At 37.5% G+C, this 10699-nt stretch overlaps 1 protein-coding gene across 1 annotated transcript; it reads right to left on the reverse strand.

The window, feature by feature from the left end:
- Positions 1-6380: 6380 nt before the first annotated feature.
- LOC102682440 (elastase-1-like) lies at positions 6381-9873 on the reverse strand. The gene is made up of 8 exons (XM_015354149.1): positions 9808-9873; positions 9495-9604; positions 9007-9113; positions 8688-8816; positions 8060-8196; positions 7451-7596; positions 7105-7251; positions 6381-6464 (listed from the first exon to the last, which is right to left on the reverse strand). Exons 1-8 carry the CDS (start codon positions 9836-9838, stop codon positions 6438-6440), a joined length of 834 nt encoding a protein of 277 aa, XP_015209635.1. The 5' UTR covers positions 9839-9873; the 3' UTR covers positions 6381-6437.
- Positions 9874-10699: the final 826 nt, after the last annotated feature.

Here is a 10699-nt window from a genome sequence, read left to right on the forward strand (position 1 = left end):
GTTAAACCTTTGGCTATGTCACTGCAGATCCTGTAAGCATGTCAAAAAGTGAATAGTTCAAAGCATAGGTAAGTTGGAGGAGCCTGTCTTCACCTCTTCATTCTCCATCTGGTACAGGTGTCGTGGCTGTGTGCTCAAATGGCAGAGCTGGTAATTCCAAATTGGATGGGTATAAATGGAATGGAAAGCACAAAACATTATAAAAATATATTAGGTGCCTGTTTATACAAATGACTGTCCATAAAAATTCAGCTGAAAGGTTTTGCTTACAATTAAGTACAGATTGCAATTTAGTCTTTTAGTCTTCATTATTTTTAAGCCATGGTGGGGGACATAATGAAGCTGAAATAGATGTACACGGAAATGTTCACGTTTTGGGAGAGTTTTGAGAGAAAGAGTGGGAGAAACCTAATTTCCACCAGTTGTCAGCTCCCTTTGGTATACAAAATAGGCTTCAGATAGGTATTTCCCAGTATTTCTCACCATTCTACCATAGCAGCCACTGGCTTATTAAAGGGGTTCCCAAGTCTTAAACCCTGTGGCCAGGTAGTCCTACCCGAAATCAAGTGGGATAATGTTAATAATTCCCTGCATTGGTATAATGCTTTTCATCCCATAGAGTTTCCCAGGAACTTCACAAACAGGATGTCACCTGCTTCAACCACCAATGAAGTTATCCTTCCATGGGGATGATGCAGGGCAGCCATTATTTGCCAGCAGCCTCTTTTCATGACATGCTGGGGATAGTATATAGATTCTTTATCGAGGTGCAATAAATAAAAGAAAAGCAGCCTTCCTTTTTACCTTGCAAATTTGTATCTCAAATAGGGATGGTCAGTGGTATTAAGATAAATTCAGTACTATTTCTAGAGCAGCTGTCTGTTCCCATGGCAACTGAGGCTTTCCAAAGCATTTTTAAATGCTAATGAATTAAAGCAAAGCAGTTAATATGTCTCCTGGAAGAAGAGATCATAAAACTTGGACTGCAATTTTTGTTAACGCGGCACAGTTTCGAAACAATATATGATGTCTTTGAGTTTCACACAGTACTAACATCATACATTATGTAAAGATGTACTGCTCTACTGAACTGTAAGACTATTTGACTTGATTTTTCATCTTTTAAAATAAGATCCATTTTACTTGTTTGTATCCATGGGAATAACAACAGGGATGAGAAAAATAACATTTTGTTTGAATTGTGTCATCTAACTCAATACTAAAGCCAAACTGTAAAAATCTAGGACTTTCTCTGATTTTGTGTTCTGTGAAAAAAAAAGAATCTGTGATCAGGCATGGATTCAGATAATTACTTATTATCACCTCTATACAATATATTAAATTGGAGAGATGCATAAAAACACATTTTTAAACAAAAAAAAAACAATGTTAGGTGTATGTTGGATGCAAGTTGGAATCCTGTGACCTTGCCCAAGCTGAATTAACAAGAATGAACAATTTTATATTCAAACTTATTTAGTATCAGGTTTCAATTCAATTCTTTGGGTGTTTACCACAATACTACAAACATGATACAGAATATTGACAAGCAAGAAAATTAGTAGGGGTTGTGACCCTGCCAATCTTTCAGCCAGTGCAGTCATTTCCTCAGCCAAACAAATTAAAGCCAAATTAGGAAGTACACTCTCCAATTATATTAGTTGGCTTGTTTTGTCATCATTAGGATTTGAACAATCTACTGAATAGCAAGGGGCAGTACTCATCTACAGTCTGGACCATTTTTGCCAATTTCTTTGAAATCGTAGGGCGCTATCACTTGTAGAAGTTTGTGGCCAAAGCAAACATCTTTACATAATTGAAGGTTTCGATTATATTAAACTAATTATTCTTCCTCTCTTTCAGAATTCAGTTCTAAAATTGTTTTCAGTTTTGTTTCATAAACCATCCTGGCTGAGTGTAAAAACAGTGAGTCCGGTATACTCATTTATAAGAAGGTTTAATTTTCAGTACTTTCTTAGTATAGTACACTCTACCTGTTTAAATATATTTTTTGGTGTATTACCTTCATAATGGTTATAATAATAATAATGACTGTACTCTGAGATTTTCTCATATTACTTTGTAATTTGTTCCCAGTACAAGTACATATGCTGGAAACAACTTTAAATGCTTAGATTTCCATAAACAGGAAATTTTGCCTCTCCATTCTCTATATTAAGCAAATCTCATCTGTTATAGTGTATAAATCTTAACAGGAAGACAATGTTATCTTATCAACGCAGCTCTTGCTAATAGATTACACTATTTTAAATCTGCACCATATACACTGCTATTCTCTCTCTCAGTCATGTACACTAAAACAAGATCTATGTGGATTTGCAAACTAAATTGATAACCATTAGCTTCTCAAATTATTACAATCCTCATTGCAGTTTTTTAAGATGCACAATGAAAGAAAGTTGCATTTTTGACAATGAAATCCTTTGGATTTATTAAGAAGTGCCTACATCTGAGTTTATTTTATACCTGGCAAATGTTTTTATCAGTTATGATTTATACAGAAGTTTCCTTTGGTGTTAAGACATCTCCCTTTACAAAGATTTTAAATGTTACAGTAAATTAAGTGGGGAAGTTTTTGGTGTTATATTCACCTGCTTTTGAATTTGACTTTGTCAACAGAGGTAATATCTTTGTTCACAGTAATGGAATGTTTAGTCTGCAAATTGTTGACAAGAACTTGGTTCAATGAAACGTTTCTTAAAATCAGATTTTCCATATTTGTGAAGTTTTCACATGAAGGATTTCATATTCATTTCACACTCAGGTTTGTCACTAAGCTTAAGTGAATTAGAAGATACAGGATTTTCCCGTTTGAGTGGTGGTGCAGTTTCTGGCTGTCCTATAGCATTAACCAATGGAACAGTTTTACATTATAACTCGCAGTACTCAGGACAGAGCAGGGGTCACCTGACCCCTGGAAAGTGCCAGAAAACACCTGACACTGGGAGCTGGAAGAGGTTAGTTGAGCCTGTGAAGTGCTTCATACTTGGCATTGTTAGTACTTTACCTTCATTGTGTTTCTCCAGTACTAGAGTCGTTTTTGTGCCTCTTATGCCACAGCTGAAGTGCTTCTGTCCCACCTTTTACCCTCCCATCTTCCTTCCCCCTTTCCTCTGCATTTCTGGTCAAGTATCCAACTCACAGCACCTATGCCAGAATATATCGGTTGTTTCATCTTACACCTCTCCCAGATCCTTGCTTTGGCCATCCCCACAGGAGCCCTCAGCTGCTGACCCCTACTCTAACCTGTAGGTGTGAGGACACAGCATCAGTTTGCACCAGATCCAGGCCACCAGGTTCACAGCACAAGCTGTCCCCAGTGCTCATGCCTTGACAACTACAGCAACAAATTCTCTCTGCATTTACCACCACCCTTGGCTGGTGTCCAACGGATGCGGTCCAGCCCTTGGCCCTTCCCTCTCCAAACGTTTCCAGCTGTATACATAGCTGATATTCCTTCTTCTTTTAGTGTTGCTACTAAAATACATTCTCATCCATCCCCCCTAGCAAACATAAGCAAGTGGTAGCTCTTTTCCTGGTTTCACGTCAGGCCACTTTCTCTGGGGACACCGCTGCCTCTGCCAATGCCCACTACAGAGTTCCAATATCAAGCTAGTCGGTCCTGCTGCCTCTGCTAGCTGCTAGGGCTGCCACCTGTTCACTAACCTGTGTTCTGTCACCCACTGTGTACAGTATGTGCTCCTCCTGTACTGCGTATCCAAATCAACTTGATCAAACAAGCTCAAGCCTGCATAATACACTTTTTCATTTGTTCTATGCTACAAGAGAAGTTCTGCTCAGTCCTGGTGAAACCACAGGCAGACCAATTTGTTCAAAATCTCCTTTGGTGTTTTGAATATGCTTTTGGAGTGAGGAGACAGCAGTGATCTTTGAGCAGCACTGTCATTTCCTCAGCCCACAGAGTTATAAACCTAAATACTAAGCATGCTATACCTTTATATTTGTTGTCTCATTTTGCCATTATTACAGTTTGACAGAACAAGTGAGAGGAGCTTTTCAGTATTACTTTTTGCTTAAAACATTGATTCTGTAAGATACTAACCTTTGAAAAACATTTCTTAATAAACTGTTCTTCTTTCAGTTTTTAATTTAAAAAAACAATATGAATTTGCATAAAGTATCTCCTCCTTTTGAAGATACCATGTAAAATCCAATACAAACCTGTGTTGCAAAGTAAACAACATACAACACTGACTAATGGCTGGAACAGAAAATGATGTATTATGGACTTAATAAGACAGTGTTTTATTACACTCTATTATTCTGGTAATTTATGGTAGCCCACTACAAACTATTCTACTTTCCAAACTAAATAACTGAAAAGGAATTTGAGTACACCGCCCCTGCGGTCTGACTGTGAGAAACACAAACTAGAGTGGTGGTGACAAAACAGATAAGCATGGTTTCCATGGCAATACAACATGAACTTGAACTTTCCACAAAGCTCATAAGATGTTGCTAGAGAAGAAGTGAGTCACGAAGTTATGAATATTCCATTTTGTAAAGAATGAGAGCTTTAACCTAATTTCTTTCCTATGTCCCTTGTACTCATTGTGTTCATGTGGTCTTGGGAGGTAGGTTATGGTAGTATATGTGCTTAGCATTAATGTTTTAGATGTTTATTCACTTTATAATATGTAAGAGTTGACAGTAAGATATGGGACAGTAAGACAGGTAGTCTCCATTGATTTCAGTGTTTTGAAATCTAAAGAAATGCCTGGTATCTTTTAATTTTACCTAATTAAGAATCTGTTTTCTAATGTATTTAGTCATCATTGTTTTTCTGAGAATAAGGAACAATCTTATTCAATCCATCTTTTTTCTAAAGCACTTTATCCAGTACAACATTGAGGGAGAATACGTTTGGAGCAACATGAGCAAAGCAAGATGCACCCTGGACAGGATGCCAGTCCATCACAGGGAACACACAGACATAATTCCTGGTTATTATTTAAACTTGGTGCTCAAGGAGCTCAGGACTTTAAATTGGAAGATGGATGCCCAGATGCCCACCTACCAGCGGGTCCAGGAGAGACCAGACGGTATAGGCTTCACCACGGCGTCCTGACCAGCTGAGTCCGGGGCTCAGAGCGTCTGGCCTCATAATGGCCTGTTTTTAATCTCCGGTTCCTGTCCCTGTCCCTGGTTTTAACCTTGCTCTTTGGATGGATCTCCCAGTACCCGGACCCTGGACTGCACCCTAGTTTCCCGCTTTGGACTTCCCCTTTTGGACTCGTTCGCCTGTGCTCCCCCCTTGCGCCCGGATCACAGTCGGATGCATCGTCCTATCACAAAGACAGTCTTGCATTTACACAGAATCTCACAGAATCCATTTTCTGTAGCATCTTGTTTCAGGATTTCTGATGCTTCTAACATTGTATCCTAGACCAATATTAAATACTTAATGTGGACATGTTCAGAGACGGGTGCTAAGTGTGGAAAGATATGGAAAAAATAGGTATAAACCAAATTAGACTTTGACTCATCTGCCTAACTGTAAACCTAGTATTTGATGACGGCTTTTGCAAGGGGCTGTTTCCAAAAAGTAACCCTACATTGAGTGTTTAATTTGCAGTTAGTCGGTGAATGAAAGTTTCAATTTAGACTGGGCTGTGGTATTTTTCATTTATTTTTTCCTGTAGTTTTCCAATAATGAACATCCTGAACAATGATCTAATTGTACCTGTCCATTTCAGTATATTATACATTTTGAGACTGCTAATGACATCAGTCTATTTATGTTTTTGCCCGTAATCTTCCCCATAATCTTTTCAACAGCTGTAATATTTTTCAAGGAAAACAACTGTGGAAAAAAATATTCTCATTGAGATTCATTCTTGAACTGATAATGAAAACTGTATCAGTCATATGATATAAATATGATTATTCGAATACCTAAAACCATTAATCCTGAAATAAACGTCCCTCAAACTAACTTGAGTTATGCATTATATGTGGAAAAGTCTCCCTCTAGTGGTATTATCAGAGATATATATATATATGAGGAATATTAAAATCAGAAAGATTCGAATGTTTTGTAAAATAAAGAGTTTCAACGTACAAATCAGATTGCAATACTTTCTTTTACGGAATAATATCTAATAAAAACGTGCTGTTTTAAACGAACTACTTGATGATAAAGATCGTAATTACACGACATTTGCACAAACTAAAGGTTTGAATTTTAGAACGCAAGGGTTAACTTTGTCTCTTTGAAAATTCAACAGTATGATTCTGTTTTTGCTTATGGAAAAATAAGTTTCGACAACGCATTTAGCAATACATATAACATATTTTCCTCACAAATATTCTGAATTCATTAGATTAACGATTACACAGGAGTTTAATGAAGAATGTTTATTGTTTTTTTTTATTCAACTTCAGTCACAAAACAGTTAGGCACCTCCATTCATTTCCATTGTCTGTAAATAGAAAAACAAAATCCTGGTAAGTGTAAAAGATTAGGCATGAATTACATATGTTATATTTGAGTCACTAGACCCCGTTTAGCAGTTTTCATGATAGACCGTAACATACTTAACGTAATGGGAACGCTAACAATGGCTACTGTACTTAGCTCAATGTGCTATTCCACAGTGCACACATTTGTTGTACCAAGATTTTTTTTACCTAGAGCACTGATGAGTTGAAATTTTCCTTTTATAATTATGTTTGTTTTGTATGACTTTCTACATTAGTGAATGGTCAAATATGGTACAATCTTTATTTTCATGGCTCGAATATATTTCTAATAACTATTGAGTGCTCACAAAAATTGATGCACCTTAACTCAGGGCATGTCTACCTTACAATAAAACGTAATTGACAAAAGGGCTATGACGCAATAAATGTAGCAAGAAAGCAAACACTGGAGCAAACACACAGAACAATTAAGAGTGAAAACCACAATAGGATATCGTGGTAAAAAATCTTGATACAATAAAAATAAATAACTAAAACATTGTATATTTCCAAAATCATTTTCTCAGATTATTGACAAAATTTAAATGAATAAGGTGCTACTGTTACTGAAATGCAATGAAAGCACCACACCAGACTCACATTTCGGATCCATTCGGTGTAATCGGAAACTCTGCTGAAGACTGTCGGTTTCTTGTAGAGATTACAGATATAAGGCCCAAAACTCACAATACCGTGAACCTGCCAGACTCCGTTCACCTCACAATTCAGTGGTCCCCCAGAGTCGCCCTGGGTGAGAAAAGTCGCAGTTCATCTTTCGTGGTTATAAAGTCAGATGTGCATTAAGTTCCTAACACAAGTAAGGAGCACCTTAAATAGTGTCCTTTATTCCTAATTTAATTTGACATCGTAAATGCACGCTTGGAAGAACAAGTTTTCAAGACATTTAGAAGCTAGGCTATTGTGAAAGCTTCCTGCGCTTCCTTACTTGGCATCCAGCCAGATTTCCATCTCCTCCTGCACAGATCATGTTATTCTGGGCGTAGTAATCCCAGTATTCCCGGGTAGCACACGTAGGGATGTCAACGACTGGGAGAAGAGCCTGGAGCAAAACGGGAGAAGGACTTCCTCTGTCTGTGGAACATACAGAAGCAAAGGGATGACAGATCTTGCTTGTGACAGAAAATGTACAGCTCACTCACTCAGTTTAGTTTTTTTTAGGATTGAGTGTTAAGGGCGCAATACCTTACAGTTTTAAAAACTACAAAAACTATACTTTTTTAATTATAAATTGTATGGAGCAGGGCTGTATCATTTAGCTGGTCTGAAGCTGGAGTGTCACTTGCAGTGTGACTGCTGAGGACTTTGACTATATGTTTGCACAAGACTCTTAAGTAGTTTTTTAGAAAGACCTCCAAAACTGTGATGCCCTCTTCACATAGTATTCTCGCAATTTCCTTTTTAATATGAAGTTATCGATGATATTCGCTTTCAGTATTTAGGGATGTTAAAGCAAGAATTTGTAACAATATTTAGGATTTTGACATGCACGTTTGAAATGACAGGTGGAGCAGTAATGCTGGTTTAATGGAGGCACCTTCAGTCAGTCCCCAGCCTGTGATGTAGCAGGGGTATCCACTGGGGAGGATTGCTTCAGCAGGAGGCAGAGTTGCAGTCTTTACATAGGCACTGACATAGGCAGGTACAGCCAAGTGAAGCAGGGCGATGTCATACCTATATGAAAAACAAAACAAGGAAACAGGAGTACTGCCAGCTGTGCCCACTTTAGATTACATTGTAATGGCCCATTTTGTATGTGGTAAGGCAATATAACTCTGCTTGAGATGGAAATAAAATTTAGAATGGATGGCTATTGCAGGTTATCCAACCATCCATTTTCTAATCAATTTATCCATTTGAGGGTCACAGGGAACCTCTGATGATGATGATCATATGTGGAAAAATCAAACTTGCAAAAAATGCAGTGATAGAGACACAATAAAAAAAATTACCTTTGAGTATATTATTATAATGGCATTTTTTGTTTAGAATTGATGTTTTACAATCATATCATTCTAGAAGAATTATTTAAAATAATTTCTGTGATACATTTCATAAAATGCATAAAGTTAAAATTGACTTAGATTTCATATTCACAAATACAATACCTGAAATGTGATTACATTTCTAATGGTATGAAACCTGCATTATTCATTAACACCTACCCTCTAGCTAGAGAGCCATCCCATTTCTCATGTATGATGATTTGATCAACATCTCTGTAATACTCAGTCCCTTCCTCCACATAGAGATTGTGCTCTCCCAGAGCTACTCTGTAGATGGACCCGTCATCACTGGAAAACAGAGCCACATTAATACAGATAGAGGAGAATCATGTCACAAGCTTCTCAGTCGTACCGGATATGAAGGAATATTGTAAGAGGTCATTTTGTCTTTGACAGTGAACTAGTACCACGGTAGAGTACAGCAGTGTAGTTGGGCGAACTGTCCACTCCACTTCATGCAATGCTTGCTTAAACTTACAAATCCACACAGTGTGCCGCTGTCATGACCCAGCGGAGAGTGATCAGGGTGCCTCCACATGTAACACCCCAGCCTCCTGCATTTGGGTAGGTGTACTGCAGGGAGATCTGGAAACGAAAACAATAAAATGTCCGATTGTGGCACATCTTTCCAAAAAACGTTTGAGTGAGGAAATGAGAATCCTGTAAGAACAGCTTTAATGTTTGCATGGCATTTAGCCTTTCTATTCTGTATTATTTCCTTTTTTTTGAAGGAGGAAATTTCCCTTGTATGTTTATTTGGACTGCTTTTGCATGACCTTCGCGTAAATTACACCATGACATGTTTAGGTGCATAAAAATGATATGTGCTATGAATATGGTTGCCTAAAGATGGTATCCACAGATGCAAAAATCTCCTGCTATGAAGAAGGATAGGTAAGGATCGTCTTACCAGAAATCAACAGGCAATAAAATAGTAAGCAACTGTATGAAGGTATTGCAAATTACCTGCCAAGGCCAGCTGTTAGGTCTGGCTACATCACCTCCAACGACTCTCTCTGTTTTTGGCTTGTTGATGATAGTAAAGTCATTATGAGGTGGATCTGCACCTACAGAACCTGGAGGAGATTACAGAGTCATTATATTTAGAAAAGTCTCTATGAATTGCTCCATGTGAGCACTACAATCTTTACCTATAGAAAATGAAGTCTGCTCTTCAACCAGACTTCATTTTATATAGAAATGGACATGGACATACACAATCAATTGTGATGTTTTACAAATCTTTTTGATGTCATAAAGAGTTCTTTAGGTGACTTACCGAGAAGTAGCAGAGGCAGAAGGCACCACATTTTTTTATTTTTGAGTGTAACATTTCGCTTGTGGTTTCCATTATATAGTTAGTGATTTGTGGCGATGTGCCATGAGGCTGACTTCAGCGCGAACATAACCTTGACCGGAGTTCTTGTCATGAAAGAGCAGTCTTTAAATATCTCAAGATAAACGAAATGTGATATGTATATACAGCAAACTTCAGTGGTGTGTCACTAGTGTTTAAGTTTCTTGTGAAAAAGCATAAACTCATGATAGCGCAGAGCAGCACACTGTTGGAAATAATAATAATAATAATTGCTTACATTTATATAGCGCTTTTTCTGGACACTCCACTCAAAGCGCTTTTACAGGTAATGGGGACTCCCCTCCACCACCACATTTAAACCCCTGTTTTTTCTACTATTCACAACATACTTACAGGAACACCCCATTCTTACTTACACTTACAAACTATCACAGAACCATTCCTTGTGCAGTTATTTGTCCTCACCTCTTTCACTGCAACACTTGAATTCCCACAAGATTAACAAATGAAACCTGTAAGGACCAGATTATTTATGTGTTTTCTTATGTTATGCACTCATTTCATTTTAATAAACCCCTCACAACTTCATTTCTTGGAAGTATGATCACCTTGACAACATGCAGGCACAACTAAAAGCAATATCAAGAAAAAAAATGTATTACACATGTCTTTAGTTTTTCTAGGAAAAGAAAATCAATACCATGTACCGTCGTCCCACTTCACTTCCACTGAATTCTGTTAAATTAAAAGTGGAAAAAACACAGTTCTGGGAACATTTCTATATCTCTATATCACTCCTTGCAGCTCAAAGTACTATCACTACCTGTGTTTCAATTAATCTTTTATTTGCTAT

The sequence above is a fragment of the Lepisosteus oculatus genome, chromosome 6 (genome assembly GCF_040954835.1).
Source record: "Lepisosteus oculatus isolate fLepOcu1 chromosome 6, fLepOcu1.hap2, whole genome shotgun sequence".
NCBI classification, from domain to species: domain Eukaryota; kingdom Metazoa; phylum Chordata; class Actinopteri; order Semionotiformes; family Lepisosteidae; genus Lepisosteus; species Lepisosteus oculatus.